The sequence below is a fragment of the Aulostomus chinensis genome, chromosome 1 (assembly GCF_037954235.1).
Source record: "Aulostomus chinensis isolate RoL2024-O1b breed Wild chromosome 1, RoL_Achi_v1.0, whole genome shotgun sequence".
Taxonomy (NCBI): Eukaryota; Metazoa; Chordata; class Actinopteri; order Syngnathiformes; family Aulostomidae; genus Aulostomus; species Aulostomus chinensis.
The window spans coordinates 59,513,390-59,531,607 of NC_141320.1; the positions used below are offsets into that span (position 1 = coordinate 59,513,390).

The 18,218-nt window shown below is 47.5% G+C and overlaps 1 protein-coding gene across 6 annotated transcripts in view; it reads left to right on the top strand.

Annotated features, from left to right (window-relative positions):
* The window catches only part of LOC147272536 (mitogen-activated protein kinase kinase kinase kinase 4-like), a 30,354-nt gene extending 12,225 nt beyond the window's left edge, over positions 1–18,129 (top strand). The window contains exons 4-32 of one of the 6 annotated variants that reach the window (XM_086182375.1): positions 1,176–1,301; positions 1,446–1,556; positions 1,651–1,741; positions 2,366–2,496; positions 2,579–2,633; positions 2,709–2,787; positions 3,669–3,844; positions 3,943–4,015; positions 4,097–4,307; positions 4,419–4,580; positions 4,883–4,969; positions 5,665–6,099; positions 7,160–7,309; positions 7,805–8,092; positions 8,432–8,532; positions 8,870–8,994; positions 9,177–9,271; positions 10,405–10,583; positions 10,710–10,839; positions 11,726–12,010; positions 13,295–13,412; positions 13,525–13,695; positions 13,786–13,929; positions 14,022–14,156; positions 14,239–14,339; positions 14,424–14,573; positions 14,668–14,827; positions 14,907–15,046; positions 15,376–18,129. In XM_086182375.1, coding sequence (XP_086038501.1) covers positions 1,176–1,301; positions 1,446–1,556; positions 1,651–1,741; positions 2,366–2,496; positions 2,579–2,633; positions 2,709–2,787; positions 3,669–3,844; positions 3,943–4,015; positions 4,097–4,307; positions 4,419–4,580; positions 4,883–4,969; positions 5,665–6,099; positions 7,160–7,309; positions 7,805–8,092; positions 8,432–8,532; positions 8,870–8,994; positions 9,177–9,271; positions 10,405–10,583; positions 10,710–10,839; positions 11,726–12,010; positions 13,295–13,412; positions 13,525–13,695; positions 13,786–13,929; positions 14,022–14,156; positions 14,239–14,339; positions 14,424–14,573; positions 14,668–14,827; positions 14,907–15,046; positions 15,376–15,459 — 4,293 coding nt within the window. In that variant the 3' untranslated portion in view covers positions 15,460–18,129. The remainder of the gene's footprint in view (positions 1–1,175; positions 1,302–1,445; positions 1,557–1,650; positions 1,742–2,365; positions 2,497–2,578; positions 2,634–2,708; positions 2,788–3,668; positions 3,845–3,942; positions 4,016–4,096; positions 4,308–4,418; positions 4,581–4,882; positions 4,970–5,664; positions 6,100–7,159; positions 7,310–7,804; positions 8,093–8,431; positions 8,533–8,869; positions 8,995–9,176; positions 9,272–10,404; positions 10,584–10,709; positions 10,840–11,725; positions 12,011–13,294; positions 13,413–13,524; positions 13,696–13,785; positions 13,930–14,021; positions 14,157–14,238; positions 14,340–14,423; positions 14,574–14,667; positions 14,828–14,906; positions 15,047–15,375) is intronic. The other 5 variants (XM_086182203.1, XM_086182459.1, XM_086182290.1 and 2 more) reach the window with 5 other exon arrangements.
* Positions 18,130–18,218: the final 89 nt, after the last annotated feature.

Consider the following 18,218-nt stretch of genomic DNA (forward strand, 5'->3'; position numbering starts at 1 on the left):
CTATGTTTGGATTATACGGTGACACATTATTTACCCTCAGTGCTGTCATCTCTCCAAATCTCCTCCTTCCATTTCCTTGTCTCTGACACACATCCCTGTATGATTAAGTCTCCCTCTCTCTCCATGCACCATGTGACTTGTGGCAGTCAGGCATTCACAGGCAGGAGTGTGATAATCCAACAGCTGCACAGCAGAGAGGGGTAGATGGGGAGGGGAAGGCAGGGTTCGGAGGTGTGTGTGTGTGTGTGTATGTGTGTGTGTGTGTGTGTGTGTGTGTGCGCGCGCCCACAACAGAGAGGCTTACGTCAACTTCTGCGAGTCATGCAGCGGCAGTATGGCTGCCTGCACAAACGGCCAACTGCCATCTTGCTATAGGTGAAGCCTGCACACTCTTATACGATGATGTAACCACACACCAGAATGGATACCAGCACATTTCACCGTTTAAAATAAAACCACTCGATAATGCCACGCTAAAAGATAGAAGTACTTCCGATAAGAGAGGCCATGTAAAGCAGCAAAGCGCTGGCGGGCTGATCCCTGCACGTGTTCAATTAGCACGTCACCGTTCATCTTTGTCAAGTGGCTGTCGGATGCACGCAGGGAGTCAGCGCTGCTGCTAGTTATGACCTTTTTATGAAGACGTGACACTGGACAGGTTCACTGCTGCCTCCTTCTAACGGCGTTCAAGCTACATCTTGTCAAAGCTATGGACGTCGGAATACTGTACCTATACTCTCCTCTGATGATTGCGCAGTGCTTACTATGTCAGTGCCTCTCAACGACTCTATTTGGAATGATCTGATACGGATGTATATCTACGGAGGATTTGTCACTGATCTAATGTATATTTAGTCTTTTCAATGGGATTACTCACAGTGTCTTCAGTACAAATCAACTCACAATGAGACTCACTCATGCATCATTAATCCCTAAACAAAGAATCATTTACCAGTAGGCAGGCTACTCATGCTGCATTGTTGAGTCTGGGATGAATGATGAATATGTCCCTGACCCGACTGCAAGGAAGCCACAATGGCGCGGCGTCACATTGCTCTGATGGCCGGGGGATTGATTTATATCTAAAATCACCGAAGGCCAGATGATTGATGTCTGATGCGCACACGCAAGAGCAAGTGCGCTTTTGGTAAATTTGTGTTTTGGTGTGTGTCTAGGATGAAGAGGAGGAAATTAAATTGGAGATCAATATGCTGAAGAAGTATTCCCACCACAGAAACATTGCCACCTACTATGGTGCTTTCATTAAAAAGAGCCCCCCTGGACATGATGACCAGCTGTGGGTGAGTCCTCAAGTCCTTTCTAGAAGCTGAGGTTGGGGAAGAAATGCAGCAGGAAGAAAGTATGCTTATTTATTTATATTATCTTAAGCCTGATGACATCTTTTGTTGTTGTTGTTTATGTACCTTTTGTCATTCTCTTGGTAGTTGGTGATGGAGTTCTGTGGAGCTGGTTCCATCACAGACCTGGTGAAGAACACGAAGGGGAACCAGCTGAAGGAAGACTGGATCGCCTACATCTCCAGAGAGATCCTCAGAGTGAGCTCCTCTGTCTGTCTGTCTGTCTGTCTGTCTGTCTTTCTCTCTCTCCTCTCTCCCCCCTCGTCACTCACGCCCTCTCTAACCTCTGCAGGGTCTGGCTCATTTACACGCCCACCACGTCATCCACCGGGATATCAAGGGTCAGAACGTCCTGTTGACCGAGAATGCTGAAGTCAAACTAGGTGAGCGATGACACAGGTTTCTCACGGTCTTCGACTCCCACCCACTGTCCTTCACTGTGCTAAGCTAACTAGCATTCAGCCAGTCTGTGCGGGCTTTTCTTCGTCTGCAGTCCTGATGTGAATTCTCTGGCTAGTATTAGAGTTTTAGGACCAACTGCTGCTGCAATTCAAGTTGACAAATTAACCGGTCAAATTATGACAGAAAACACTGGCGAGCTTGCGGCATACATATTCACCCCAACCTTTTTCCCCCGGCTGTATCCAGATCCTCCTCCTGCAGCATATTATAAGTTCCAGCGCGCTGGCCAAAGCTTTTTAAGAGTCTGATTGCGTTTCTTTTTTCTTGTTTACATACTGGCACAAAAATTCTCCAGTCGGACGTGTCTCTAATTGATTCCATACTGTGAATTATTTCTGTCCACCTACTTTTACAGGCGCTGACCACTTCCGTTACGCACTTCCCTCTCCAAAATTACACATGTATCGCCTTCTCCATTGTTCTAATAACAGCAGTTCTGTTTGTTGGACTCCACCACTTACAGTGAAAACATGTGTCCGCGATGGCAATAACTCCACTCCAGCTGACTGAATTATGATGATAACTCTTTTCATTTCTCTCTCCAGTGGACTTTGGCGTGAGCGCCCAGCTGGATCGGACGGTGGGGAGGAGGAACACCTTCATTGGGACGCCCTACTGGATGGCGCCTGAGGTTATTGCTTGCGATGAGAACCCAGATGCTACGTACGATTACAGAGTAAGACCCTCCGCTCAGTGAACGTGTATTACTTTGCTAGTGTAAGGCAGGATGATGGTGAGTGAGTGTGACTCTCTTTCAGAGTGATCTGTGGTCTTGTGGCATCACAGCTATTGAAATGGCTGAAGGAGCACCACGTAAGTGCTTGTTTTTGGAATTTTTTAAAAAAAAATCAGTCTTTTGGATTATATTTAATTTATGTCTTTTTGCAGCACTTTGTGACATGCACCCAATGCGTGCGCTCTTCCTTATTCCAAGAAACCCCCCTCCTAGGCTTAAATCTAAAAAATGGTGAGTACCACCCAGTCAGCCTGTATTTTGTGTACATCAGTGCGCTTTTCACAGCAATAAATCCTTACATATCAAGTTAGTCCATAATATTTCACGTATGGATTTACGGCGTGGCTTCTCTGTGTTCTCTCTTGTGCATTTTGATTCGATCTTCGCTCAGGTCAGGCAGATACAGAGGCTTGATTTCCTCTGTGCTCTGCTGCCGCTGAGCTGAACATCTGCGGTACACCTGCTCTGGCAGCCTCAGCCTCTCCTGGCACACTGCAGCACTGATCCGGACGTACTGCAGATTTTTTTCCTGGCGTCAGGGCTGAAATGAATTAAGTCTCATTTTAAACATTTCCAAATTTTCGACATCGAAACGAACGAAAAAAGTTAACGGAAATTAAAAGGTGTGTGTATGACTTTTTTTTTTTTTTTTTTTTAAATCATGACTCTGATTCAATGAAACGATTGTCTGCACTTAATCATGATTAATCAGATGTTTTTCAAGTGCGTAGTACTCTTGAGTCATGCAAATCAACCTTTATTTGATAAATAAACAGAGACCAAAATGTTGCTCAGCTCACGTGTCCCAACGAAACCGTGCATGTGGAGCTATATTTTGGTGAGATTCTGCAGAATTATTCTCAGCCCTGCCAGATAAGATAATGAAGAAGAGAGACAAGGGAGCGCTTGTTTTGTTTTAGCGTGGAAGCAGGTGTCATGTCCTCAGAAAGTGGTGCAAGTGGAGGACAAAAACGGAACCGGGTTGAGCAAAAATTACATTGCAAAATTTTTGCCAAACCCCGTAGTGCCTGAATTCCATTTTTTCGGCAGTCGTTTTATGTTTCCCCCTCTCTGTCACGCTCCCCTGACTCTTCCTCTGCAATCCTCCCCAGGTCCAAAAAGTTTTTTAGTTTCATCGAGAGCTGTCTGGTGAAGAACTACACGCAGCGCCCGCCAACTGAGCAGCTGCTGAAGCACCCCTTCATCCGAGACCAGCCCAACGAGAGGCAAGTCCGCATCCAGCTGAAAGACCACATCGACCGCACCAAGAAGAAGAGGGGGGAGAAGGGTGCGTCTGTCCTGCTTTGGCGTCACTTGCCAACTAGCAATGTAACAAAAACATGACCTACGCATTTAGAATGAACATCTTGTCTATCCTACATACAGACGAGACAGAGTATGAGTACAGTGGCAGTGAGGAAGAAGAGGAGGATCCCCCAGAGCAGGAAGGAGAGCCCAGGTATGGTCTTGTCATCACCTCCTAATACCAGATGGTCCTACTTTTCCTGTGTCCCTAAACTTATTTCGTCTCATGACGCAGCTCCATTGTCAATGTGCCGGGCGAATCAACTCTTCGCCGTGACTTCATCCGCCTGCAGCAGGAGAACAAGGAGCGATCAGAGGCGCTGCGCCGCCAGCAGCTCCTTCAGGAGCAGCAGCTTCGAGAGCAGGAGGAGTACAAGCGCCAACTACTGGCTGAGCGGCAGAAACGCATAGAGCAGCAGAAGGAGCAGAGGAGGCGGCTGGAAGAGGTAGGACCTGCTTTGCTTTTAATGGGTGTGGCTGCTCAACAAGGCAATCTGACAGCTGCGAATCATACTTTTACTGTGAGATTTTGACGTTTCTTCCGTGCTACCCCACAGCAACAGAGACGTGAACGGGAGATGAGAAGGCAACAGGAGCGTGAGCAGCGTCGCCGCGAGCAGGAGGAGAAGAGGCGTATCGAAGAGATGGATCGTAGACGTAAAGAGGAGGAGGAACGCCGGCGTGCTGAGGATGAAAAGAGAAGGAATGATCGTGAACAGGTCAGTCTAAGATGAATGTCTTCAAGCCGAAGTTCACCAAATAAGAACTTCCCAAGGGACCTGATATCTTAACTTTTAGGGAGAGCTGGAGAAACTTGAAGATGGAGACTAGAAAGAACTTTGAAATGGTGTTTCATTTACAATATTAGCGTCACACACCTGCCACATCATCTGTCGGGGAGGTTTTCAATTCGTTTTTGTGTCATTATTTGCAATGGAAATGACTGAGGAGTGTAAATTTGGATGATTGTGTTTCTACTTTTGATCACTAACTTCAAAGGCCTCCTGGCTCTGATTGACAGGAGTACATCAGACGTCAGCTGGAGGAGGAGCAGAGACACCTGGAGATGCTGCAGGAGCAGCTGCTCCGTGAGCAGGCCATGCTGCTGGTCAGTTACACACACACACACACACACACACACACACACAGAATGCACCCGCTCACCAGGTTATGTTTCTTATATTTGGTCTGCCTTGTTTCTAGGAATAAAAGTGGACAAAACAATTGGAACACTACTGTTTAACCCATCAAAGATGCACTTAAACTAGTCGGTCACCTTCATCTGGGTTACAACAGATTGTGTTTCAGTCTAAATCCTTTTGAAATATACACACACTTTAGATCGGGTGTTTATCTTGACTGATCCACACGGTTTTGACCACATATTAAGGAACCAAAGAAACCTTTTAAGAACCAGTCAGTTATAGGGATTTTTGTACTCTACAACAAATATCTTTTAAAAAGGTGTATTTGATTTTCTACAAAGAAATGAGAAAATGAGGAGGAATGTCTTCTTTCATTGTACAATGTTGAGTCACTGCATTTTTTTTAAAACCACATTTTCATTTTTTGTTTAATGTGAAGCAGATGAGTGCACATTCATTTGATTGTATCTTGATAGATTAGTTCATTTTGAGAATTAAAAAACCTGAGTTTGACATAAATTCAAAAGTTAGAGGCAGCAAGCGTCTGAAATTAATTGAGCAATGCTGCACAAGTCTGTTTGTGTGAATGTGTTTTCGGGGAAGGATTTACGAGATGGCTGTGTTTATTAGCGTGAATCAACCCCACACTCTGCAATAGGAGTTCAAGTGGCGGGAGCTTGAGGAGCAGCGCCAGGCCGAGCGACTCCACAAGCGCTTGCTGCAGGAGCAAGTTTACCTGCTGTCGCTCCAGCATGAATCCAAACAGCAGCCTGGCGACAAAACCAAACCCTCCTCAGACCATAGCAAGCATCCTCAGACCTCCACCCTGCCCCCCGAACGAGCACTCGCCGCAACCCCACACGCTCAGGTCCTTGACAGCGCTGTTTCTGTAGCGAGAGACGCTCAGACGACCCCCTCTGACACCCCTAAATCCCAGAATGACTCTGATGAGACCTGCACCACTCAGCTCTCCCCTAGTCCCACCCAACCTCAGACTGAAACCCCCACTGACTCTAACCCTCCGCAGACTGAAAATGTGGAGCCCGATAGGCCTGCTGAGCCTGCCAGTCATCCTCCTCAGCCTATCAGAGAGGTGAACCTCCTCCTTGGCTACACCGCCGCCTGCTCTTTCTAGCTTCTTCTGGCTTGCCTACACACAGTGACGATGGAGGTGGTGCGAGCAACAAATCGGGTCCTTTCAATTAGAAGTTTCAGATTCATTTGCTGCATAAATTTGTAGCTGCTGAGGTTTTATTCTAAAGTAATTTGCACCAATGCGGACCTCTCTGAGCGGCCTCTTTCAGTGCGACACGTTGGGGGTACGGAGGAGAATGGAAACGCATAGGCTCGCCACCACCCTCCCCTGAATAAAACCAAGCTCTTTTCTTCGACTCCTCTTGGCACTCGCTCTCACTATTCCTGGTCTCCTTGACTACTAAACGTTTGAAATATTTTTTTGTCTTAATTTTCACCTGGAGCAGACTGAGCAAGAGAAAGAGAGATTATCAAGTTGTAGGGCTGTGAGGAATCACCCATCATTTTCCACATCTTTTTTTTTTTTCACATCAGAATTAAAAAAAATAAAAAATCAACAATAGTCTTTGTACTCAAGTGCCCTTTTATCTTTTTCCTCAGAACAAAAAAGAACCACAAGTGTTCTCATTTTCTCTTGGATGTCTGGCCTGTGAAACTCTCTGTAACGGCTGTTCTGACTCTGGTTGGACTGGGCCAGTGCATGTGACTGACTGAGGCCCAAACTAACATGCAAGACACCCGAGCAGCATCAACTGTGTCATTAACGATGCCGTTTCCTCAGTTTTTTTTTTTTTACTCTGATGCGTTCTCAAGGATGAAGCGATCTCTGTATGTGCACATCTGTTTGTCTTCCAGCATGATTAATATCCTCTTCACCAGGATCTGTCTCAGTAAAAAAAAAAAAGAAAAAAAAAAAAGGTGGTTTCATAGGCATTTTATAACATTATTAACAAGGAGAAGGGAACCATTTTTAAACTGAAAATAAATCAATTTATCCACGGATTAAAGGTGCGCCTGTGTCGGGTTTCAAAGTTTAGAAATGGTTCCCTTCGACTTGATTCACCCAGTTCTTTCTGACCCTCACTCCATGTCTGTCCTGTACCGTTCCCTTATCCCAGGCCGACGAGCGCTACCGTAAGAACATACAGGGCTCCCCTCAGACTGCCCCTCCTCCCAAGCAGCCCCCTTTGCCTCCCCGCTCCTCTGAACCTTTCTCCAACGGCAGCTCCTCTGAGGCCTCCGCCATGCACCGGCCCATGGAGCCTCAGGTAACTCCTCCATCCATCCTCCCTCCGTCCTTTTCCTCTTTTTCCTGTTACTCTCTTCCTTCTTCACTGCTTGATTTATTTACCCGCAGTGTATTGTCAAACATCAAGGTGAGCAGAAGTATAGCATCTAAATCTAGAGACCCTGTCGTACCACAAATGAACTGGTAATTTCTTCGTACCAAACTGGGGTATGATAGCTGGTTTCATATCTACCCAAACAAGATGGAAAACACACCCAAGTTCCATTAAACTGGACTCAACAGGCAGGTGCCAAAGTTAAGCGATGCTAGCAGAGATTCCTCTACACCACACTGTTGCACTTTAACTGTTTACATGAGTCAACATCATTGTTATGTGTTGTGTTGTCTGCTGGATGCATGTGCATTTATCTAAGCGCATGTATGTGAGCCTCACACACCTTCCCTCATGTCTCACTGTATTGTCTGCTTGTTTCACCCTCCCTCCTCTTCCTTCCTCTTCCTCACTCCCTGAAAGGTCCAGTGGTCCCACCTGGCTGCTCTAAAAAGTAGCAACAGCGCTGCCCCCTCTCCTCCTCCTCCTCCTCCGCCCGTGGTCTCTCGCTCCCAGTCCTTCAGCGAGCCCGGCGGCGTGACCACTAGCTTTGCACAACTCCACCTGCGTTCCCAGGACCCCCATCATCACCACCACCATCACCACCCATCGCCCGCACGCACTGACCCCCAGCCCCAACCTCCCCTCCACCACAGTCAGGCCCAGTCTAGGCCTGAACACCAGGCTGGCAGTGAGGAGGTGCCGCCCAAGGTAAGGAGCTGAAGAGGGCCCCCCTCCTCCCCAGATTCCCTCCCCGTCCTTCACTTCTTCTCATGTCAGTCACCTCATTCATCACGCTGCTGCCTGATTGTCTGCCTGGTTGTGCTCACTGTCATTTGCTTCATATAAATGGTATCAAGGCTAAAACTCAGCATTTTCAGTCAATAAGCAACACATTTCAGTCCCGCGTTCTCTGAAGAGATGCTTTTGTATTTCATGTCCAAACACAACATTGGGTTGTTTGTATTTTAATACATTTATCCGTCGGTCTCAGTATTCACGCACTCTTACCTGCCATTATGTGAGAACCTTTGAATGTGTCTCTTCCAGGTCCCTGTGAGGACAACATCCAGGTCTCCAGTACTGTCTCGCCGAGAGTCTCCTCTGCCATTACAGCCTGGCAACCAGGGTGGCCAGAGGAATGCTGTCGGGTACGTTGAAGAAATCCGTGAATGTGTAGCTGTTACATGGACACATTTGGGCTATTTTAGTGACTACTTGATCAAAAACAAAAAAAAACAACATTGTAAATTTGGTAAATCGATCCAAAGGTGTCACTTAATTAGAAAATGTCCTGAGCAAATGTGTATTTTAACATGAATCAACCAAAAATCCCCATTCAAATTCCCATTTCGGCTATGCAATGAAACCAGTACTAGTTTTAACCCCTTGACACTTCTGTGAACGTACCAAGGAAGTTTAATTTTCGGGGACTATCCCTACGTGATTCACCTTAGATTGTTAATGTGGCTTTTCTCTGGCCGTCAGGGTGGAGCAGCGTCCGCTCTGGGACCGGGTGGAGAAGCTGCAGCCTCGGCCGGGCAGCGGCAGCTCCTCGGGCTCCTCCAACTCCAGCTCCCAGGCCAGTCCTGGCGACCGCTTCAGGCCACGCTGTGAGTCCCCTGGTACTGTGCTCGGCGGCGTTTCACTAACTCTACTAACCGCTTATTAGCGCATTCTAATCGGCACTCAGTACTACACTGGGTATCAGCACATGCTTTAGTGTTTATACCCTGGCAGCCTCTTCTGGTGTAATCGCCTCTCACTAAATCTATTTCCTTTTCTCTTCAAAAAGCCTCCTCCAAATCTGAAGGATCGCCTCTCCAGCGGCCTGAAAATGTTCCCAAAAAACAAGATGAAAAGAACCTTTCCAGGCCTACTCGCCCCGCTGTAAGTCCGCTGTTTCCTGGTTAAAGTTGTATGGTGATGAGTAGGTGAAAGTTTTCCTCTATTTTTCCACCACTCTAACGACTCAACCGTCTGATGTGTTCAACTTAACATGAATCCAATGGTTGGTGATTGTTGCGGGAACCTCTTAGGGTGATGTGGTAAGCCTCTTAAATGAGATAACCGCCCCTCTGCTCTGCTTGCACCATCGCCCCATTCATTGCATTATATGATCAAGATGTGAGATAAAAGACCTTTTGCTTCCTCATGCAGATTAAAGCTATAATTCTCCTTTCATTGAATACCGTCCTCTCTGCCTGTGATGTGATGACCTTCCCCTGGCGTTACGCCTGCACAGTTCCTCCTCACTTTGCTTGTTATTAACGAGACCCACGCAACACCACGAGGGGTTAACACCTCTGCAGCAGCTTCCTGAGCCTGGATTTTAAATGCGTTCACTTTTTTTTTTTTTTTTTTTTTTTTGGAATGCGCTCCTCCTGTTTTCTTTGCACTCGTCAGAATGACTCGTAATCTCACCTGGCCCTGTGGTCGGATGAAGCGCGGCCTATTTTCTTTGTTGGAACATGTCGGGGAAGAATCCCTCCTCGCTTCCTCCCTGACCCTGCGAGACTGCAGTCTGGAAGGAGAAGGAGCAGAGGGCAAAGTAGTTCTAGGATGACACTAATTATACAGAATTCTTTATGTGAAATCTCACGAGTTAAGTCTCCACATAATCTGCCACTGCTCTAAGACTATGCAGAGTCGTAACAACAGTCCAACCTGTGGCATTTGTCTCTATTAATGGTCGTGTGTGTATTGCCACGTATAAATCTGCACCCCTGCAATCCAAATAATGCAGCCGAGGGTCTCTGGGTACACCCTCCGTGTACTCTGGGCTGACAGTACTTTGAATTTACTGTCAGTTTATGTGAAGTGAGGAGGGATTTCTTTCTTCAAGCCTCTCCTCAGATTGTCTAGAAAACAAGACCCCATTGAGGTTTTGCACCAGACAGGCTCATGTTATTGGGATTATCAGCGTGACAATCGCATTTCATACTGATAAGGTGCCGTTCTAGACAACCTGAGCTCCAGGAATATATTGAATCCCTCTAAAACCTCCTAACTGCCCCCCTCAGGACCTGACTGCTCTGGCCAAGGAGCTTCGTGCAGTGGACGATGTGCGACCCCCCCACAAAGTGACAGACTACTCCTCCTCAAGCGAGGAGTCGGGCACCACGGATGAGGAAGATGATGAGGAGGTTGACCAAGAGGCGGGAGAGGAGTCCACCTCAGGAGCAGAGGACTCCAAGGCTGGGTAGGTAGAACTGATATGTTGCGGTGTCGCCCCAAGACACAGACAGAACGTCAGCTCCCCACAGCCCAGATGATGTGCACGTGTCCTCTGCATGACTGTTAACACCAGTCTGGTTATGGACGTCAGATATTCCCATGGCTTCTGCAGGAGGCTGAGCAACGGAGAGACGGAGTCGGCCAAAACCATGCTGGTGGAAGACTCGGAGAGCGACCAAGCTACCACGCCCTCCAAGGACGGCACGCTGGTCATCAGACAGGTAGGACCAGGGCGCCACTTAAAAGATCTTCCTGGTATTTTTAAAGCCGGTTCTTACTTTCCCCATATAGAGATGAAAGGGCCTGGAACTTGGAATCGGAGCAGTATTGAGCGGGAAGGCTATAACCAGTAACGCCCTCACACTCTTATTAAGAAAGTGTCTGGCAACTTCTTAGAAATGGCAGCAAAACAGAGCTTCACGCTCCTTTGGGTGCATGCTGAGGTCGCATCTCACAGACCATCTGCTTAGAAATCCTGCACCAAGCACTTTTTCCTGAAGGAAAAGGCTTTTCTAGGAGCTGCTGCAGACAAACGTAGGTTCTGTTATTACTTCAAGTTGTTTTATTTGCAACTTTGTGACTGCAAAAATAATCTCTCTACACCAGGAGTATGTAGAAAGTACGAGTCTGTGGTGTAAACAGAAGGATCCGTCTGAAAAGTATTTTTACTGAACGTACTTTGTTGCACACATTTGGTATTACTTCATTCTCTCTCAGTATTGGATTGATTTCAGTAACTAATGTCCCTGTTCGTCATTTAGATCCAAAATACTAGGCCCAGGATCAAAAATACTCCCTAGAACCTGTTCTAGTTCATTTTTATCATCTCTTTTGTTTGTCTCATTCTTAACCATTTCTTGTTTGCTCATATATTATCTTTTATGTTTTGTTCTGAATGATTCTAGACTCTCTAATACATACTGCATTTAACTGACATGCACAGCAGTGGAGGACGTGAGGAATATGTTTTGTGTGTTGTGCGAAAACGAGGATCTTGAAATAGCAACTGGTGACAAAGCTGCAGGCGAGCAGCCCAGACGTACTGCTCCTCCCTACCACTCTCCACCTGCTTGCCTTGAGCCCGAGTGTGCCTGTTCTTACTTCCAGAGCACCGTTGACTTAAAGCGGTTGGTCAATCTCTCATCCTCCTCCCCGGCTGGCCACGTTCTGCCCCAACCCCCTGGCCACAGCCTTCAAGAGAAAAACGGCTTTGCAGGCCGTATACACCACCTACCAGACCTTATCCAGCAGAGCCATCACTCCCCTTCCTCCTCCTCCTCCACCGCCACCATCCTCTCCTCCTCCTCCTCCTCTACCTCCTCCTTCCCCTCTAGCCATGCCAGTCCTGCCATGTCCCCACAGAACCCCCTGGACAAGTTCATTGCCATAGAGGTATGTCACCCTCTCACCACCGCGGCAAACAAGTGAGGGAGGGACTGTTGCGGCGTGTGCAGGCTTAGACATGCTGATCTGGGTCAAATAGCCGTTGCAACTCTCTCTCTCTCTTTTCTTTTTTTTTTTCCTTCAACATGCTCAAGTTAAGATGGTGGTGCACCATTTACAGCTTTGAGCTACCCACCCCGGGGGGGGGGGTTACTGACTCTCTAGTGACGTGCTGTCATCCTCCTCCTCTCTGTGAAGCCGTGTGAGATCATTTGCAAGTGCTATTTTATCTGGTTGTTTCTAGCCAAAGCAAACACCATGTCTCAGCCTGCACAGGCCCACGGCCCACTTCTGGGTTGTTGCTCCCGAGCATCTCTGCAGCCACCTCCTGGCTTCCCTCTGGCTCTCCTCTGCCCCCTTCTGGCTTGGCTGATTTGACTCCCGATTCGCTGCACTCACACTCTGCTAACACCGCTGCCTCCTGGTGGCAGAACACGGCCACTGCTTTGGGAGACGCCGGAGCTTCTTGGGGTGAACTAGCACATCCTAATGTACCTGCTTGGAGTAGCTGTAACAGTTTTGGGTGGAGGCATGCTCGGTGTGGTGGTGTTACTGCGGCAGCTTGTCCCAGAGAACTTTGACGATGCGCCTGTTTCTTGTTTTTTTTTTTTTTTTTTTTTTATTACTCTACTAAGTGAATGACCTAGTTATTGGGAAGGAATCCCATTTATTTGTCATGTTCCTTATTGTTTTGTAGCCTGACACATAGCAAACACTCGGTGGTGGACTTCTCATCCTCTTCTGCTTGTGCTTTATTAGAAGCAGCTTTTTCCTTTAATACTTCACAGGAGCTGCTGTGTGATCTCCCTCTTTCTCTTCCCCTTCTCTCTCTTTTTAGCACATGGTTTTCCTTCTCTAACATCCATGCTAACTCCTCAACAACCCCCATAACTGCACATCATTCTCTCATATTTGCCATGAACTTGAACTGTGCCCATTGTGTCTCTACAAACGTCGAGTATTTCCTTGCCACACGGTGATCTAACACGCTTTAATTCTGTTTTATCAGCTGAAATGTGTGTTTTTTTTTGTTTTTTTTTGCGAGTGCAGTAACCAAATAGCGTTAGATTCCAGTTTTTAAGCGCGCAGTAGTGTAACAGAGACTGTTGTGTCGTCTCCTCGTCCAGTTACCAAGTTAACTTGTTAATGGAATACTGCTAAATCCAATTGTCTCCAGGCTGTTCTTTTTATATCGAGGTTAAACACAATTTGTTTTCTAAATGTCTTTGTCAGAGCCAGTCAGAAAGCAACTCCATGTCCAAACACAAGTCTTCCTCCTCCTTCACTCCCTTCATCGACCCACGCCTTCTCCAGATCTCTCCATCCAGCGGCAGCTCCCTCAACAACATGGGTAAGTCGGGCCCGACCCGAGTGAGTGCAACAGCTTCTAACTTTGAGAAGAAAAGCATGATGCTGGACCGTGTGACCCAGGTCCTAAGTCCGTCTCTGTGCCCACCTCCCAGCAGGATTTGGACAGGACGGACGGCTTGCAGACCCCCTGAGGTCCGACCCCTCCCGTAAAGGTTCAGTGGTCAACGTCAACCCGGTCAACACGCGCCCACCGAGCGACACGCCGGAGATTCGCAAGTACAAGAAGAGGTTCAACTCCGAGATCCTGTGTGCTGCACTCTGGGGTAATCATGTGATCTGTTAGTGTACTACACCCCCCCCCCCCCCCCCCACAGTAGCAACTCGCCTGACTTTAATCCGTGTGACGGCTGCAGGAGTGAATCTGCTGGTGGGGACTGAGAGCGGTTTAATGCTGCTGGACCGGAGCGGTCAGGGGAAAGTCTACCCCCTGATCAACCGAAGACGCATCCAGCAGATGGACGTCCTGGAGGGACTCAACGTCCTGGTCACTATATCAGGCACGGCTGGTTGTCCTCTAAAACAACACCTGGGATTAATCATCTGGAGGTTCTGCTAAAAGAAGGCGCTAATGTGTCACATCGTCCCGCAGGCAAGAAGAACAAGCTGCGGGTGTATTACCTGTCCTGGCTGAGAAACAAGATTTTGCACAATGACCCCGAGGTGGAGAAGAAGCAAGGTTGGGTCAACGTGGGCGACCTGGAGGGCTGCGTCCACTACAAAGTCGGTATGTTCCTTCACGGGACTTGACTTTCAACGGGGCTCATCAAGACCAGCCTCTAAACTCCTCACTGTTCTCTTCCTTCCAGTGAAGTATGAGAGGATTAAGTTCTTGGTGCTGGCCCTGAAGAACTCTGTGGAGGTGTACGCCTGGGCACCCAAACCGTACCACAAGTTCATGGCCTTCAAGGTGAGCTTGGTCCTGCGGTGGATCAGAATCCCTAATGACTCCACCGCACGCTGATGTGTTAACTAACGAGTTCATTCATTACAGTCCTTTGGCGACCTGGTGCACAAGCCTCTGCTGGTTGATCTGACGGTGGAAGAAGGACAGAGGTTAAAGGTCATCTACGGCTCCTGCTCAGGCTTCCATGCTGTGGACGTCGACTCCGGCGCCGTCTACGACATCTACCTGCCCACTCACGTAAACGCTTGCTTGGTCCTGCTCCGTCGTTCCCTCTACTCTTTTGTTTGTTTTTTTTTTAACCTCCCCCGAACATTCCCGTGTTTCCCCTCAGATCCAGACCAGCATTCAGTGCCACGCCATCATCATCTTACCCAACACCGACGGCATCGAGCTGCTGGTGTGTTACGAGGACGAGGGCGTCTACGTCAACACCTACGGACGCATCACCAAGGACGTGGTGCTGCAGTGGGGAGAGATGCCCACTTCAGTGGGTACGTGTCCCCACCCGCGCGTCTTGTAGCACGTGTGCCGCTGTGGTTCTAGCCTCTGTGTCCTTGTGTGTCTTGGCAGCCTACATTAGGTCAAACCAGATCATGGGCTGGGGTGAGAAGGCCATAGAGATCCGCTCCGTGGAGACGGGCCACCTGGACGGCGTCTTCATGCACAAGAGAGCGCAGAGACTCAAGTTCCTCTGCGAGAGGAATGACAAGGTGCCGGCTTAGTTCTCCTCTTCTGTCTGTCCTGCTTTTCTTCCTCCGTGTGTTTTCTCTTCTCTCTGGACTGGAGCCTTAAACGGTATCCAGCAGAGTTCTCCTGCTGCGGAGGCCGTTTGTCCAGATGTTCCTAAACTAGAGCGCCTGCCTCTGCCAGGGTCATCTCTGCCTCCTGATGTAAAACTGATCCGGGCTGAATGAGCTCGTCCTTGGCCACATTTTTGTGGTAGTCCTGCTAACAGATGGCGGACAAACCCGAGCCCCCGCTGTCTGCTGGCCCCCTTCACCTCCTCCGCTCATTCTTCTCATTGTCTCCTGTCCGTCAGGTCTTCTTTGCCTCTGTGCGCCCCGGCGGCGCCAGCCAAGTCTACTTCATGACCCTGGGACGTACCTCCCTCATGAGCTGGTAGTGGAGACTCCACCGCAGCGGCCGGCGCGACGACCACACCCTCGCAGTGACCAACAGATGACGATTGTGACTATGACCAATGACAATAAAGAAGAGAAACCGCTTCCTCTCGCCTGATGGAGAGAGCAAACAAACGGATCTGACTGTAATCATGATACAAAGCTAGGGGACGAGTGTGTGGGGCGGGGGGGGGGGGTCTGTTTGTACGCACCGTCACATGTTCACTACTAGCAAATTATAATAAGACGACAGAAAAACCCCACGAGCCTCCAGGTTTTTCTCACCCGCTACCTGACCTTTGAGCCGATCCCCTCTCCTCCTCCTCCTCCTCCTCCTCTTCCTCTGCGGGGACACGGGATCTGTCTGAATCTTTAAATGTGTCATAGTAAAACTTTGCATTGTGTATGTGTGCGAAAGGAGGTCAGTGCCAGAAGCATGCGAATGCGTTTGTCCGAAGGGTCGACGCCAGGTTAAACGCGTCTCCCGCTGTACCGGAGAAGGTGAATACTGTACGTGCCACACCTCGAGTGGGTCCAAAATGTTCGTCGCTGTGTTTAGTTCAGGTTAACTCCCACCACGCTCGATTTTCCACGTCGACGCTAGTTCCGGTGTCACAGCTACACTTCTTTCCTTCCTGCTTTGACGTGTAAATCTGCCTCCTCACTTTTTTGCCTTCTTTAAAGTTTAAGGGACCTTCTTGATATATCCATTAAATACAGGGTACTGGATATCAGCGTGTACATACTTCCATCAACCACGTGGGCTCTCCTGGGACACCTTCCCAACTTTTACCACATTGCCTCACAAAGTTATGTCCGACAGCCCTGTTAATGACAGCATGTTGCTTTGGCGTCATCAACAAGGGCTTTCATACACTGTATATTTTGTATGTGACTTGCTGCACATAAAGATTAAGAAAACAGAGCACCCATAGAGGAGTTCTTAAAGGAGAGATCCACCCTCGTTTATTTATGGGCTTCGGCGGATTCCAAAAGGCGGAGACGGCCTGTTCCTCCGGTGGATTTCTCCTTTAACAGCAGACATAAGTAGGGCTAGGATAAACTGTGAATTAGACAATGAATCAGCAGGTGGCCATTAAGGTAGCAAGGAGGCCAAAGCGATTTTGTAAGGGAACGAAGGTTAGAGGGCGCGGAGAGGAAGCGTCGAACATCGCGCTCCAGAGAGGTATCCAGCTGATCATCTTCCATCTGCACAATATTTGAAGCATGGCGCGTCCTGAAGGAGACTTTAGCTCAACGTTCAACTCAACTGTTGCCTTAGTAGAGTCTCCAGTAGAATAAACAAATACAGGTTTTTGTTAAAAGTGAAGTTTGCATCCTGAAGGAGTCTGAACCATTCAATATTGGACCTCTTTTTGTCTTTTTTTTTTTTCTTTTTTTTTTTTGGGGCTCCAGACAGGCATCAACTGTGTTTTTTTGTTTTGTTTTTTTTTAATCCTTAATTTTCCAAAACCAAACAAGGCTGCACTTCCACGTTTGCCTGTTCAAGTCTCACTGTTTTAATGTCGATCCTGCAGCTGCAAGTGACAAAAAAAAAAAACCCCCAACAGGACTTTAATGCCTAAACTCTTACATGGTGTTCTCAGTACGGGTGGTGCCTTCACTGTCCAGAGCTTTTGAGATGCGTTCACTGTCTGTGTGAGAGAGGGAGAAAAAAAGGAATAGAGGGTAACAAAGAGCAGTGTTACAAAACCACTCCAGACAGCATGAAGTTAGCAGCGTACTTTTAACTCGGACTTAGTTTTTAGTCTCGTCTCTGCAATTTTTATCATGTAAACCCCTCAGATAAGAATCCGACTGCAGTGGTTGTTTTTTTTGTTTTTTTTTTAATTGTAATGCACACCTTGTGTTGAAAATGTTTACAGAAGTAATTGTTTTGTTAAACCAATGTGCATCTATGAATATTTATGGTTTATTTTGAGGACCGCCTCCCCCTCCCCTCCCTTCCCTCGTTTTGTATTTTGTATTATTCCCTTTTTGTACTATCATTTAGACGTTTGTGTACAGGAAGAATCTTTTGCTCACGTTATGAATGACACAAGTCCAGAGTGTGACTTCACTGGTTCCTCTACATCCTGCACGTCGCGCACGGCGTTCCTCCGGCTGTGTGGCGGCGTGAATCAAATATTTTCTACCACCCAGGTGACAGGTGATTTCCCCTCAGATGTCTCTCTCTCTCTCTCTCTCTCTCTCTCTCTCTCTTTCTCTCTCTCCTCTCTTTCTCTCTCTCTCTCCTCTCTCTCTCTCTCTTCTCTCTCTCTCCTCTCTCTGCCATGCCTCTCTAATTTATGTCCTCTGTGTGTTCTATGGGAATTACTGTATTTTCCTGAAGGTCTGTTTTTTCCATTGAATAAAATCAGAAGTAATTTACAGTGTGGCGTTCTTAATCTTAATAGACGTTTAAAAAAAAAAAAATCACCCCCTAAAGAGGACGTTCATTAAATGAACTACGAGATTGAAAAATTGGAGAAATTCAAAAAAAAGTAGGAAATATCATTAAACAGTATGAGGTATTCAAATGAACTGAAAAGAAGTAAATGCCAAATGGAGAAATACTTGAGTCAAATTCCTGCTGTCATGACGTGAAGTAAAACTACTTGAACTGGTGGCGGAAAACGTGTATGAAGCACAAACGGAAAACGGTTCAATCAGAAAAAGAAATCCTTGCTGGTGTTCAACTGTAAAATGCATGACTTTTATCAGGGGTTTATACACTGATAATTCAAAATAGCAGTTTCCA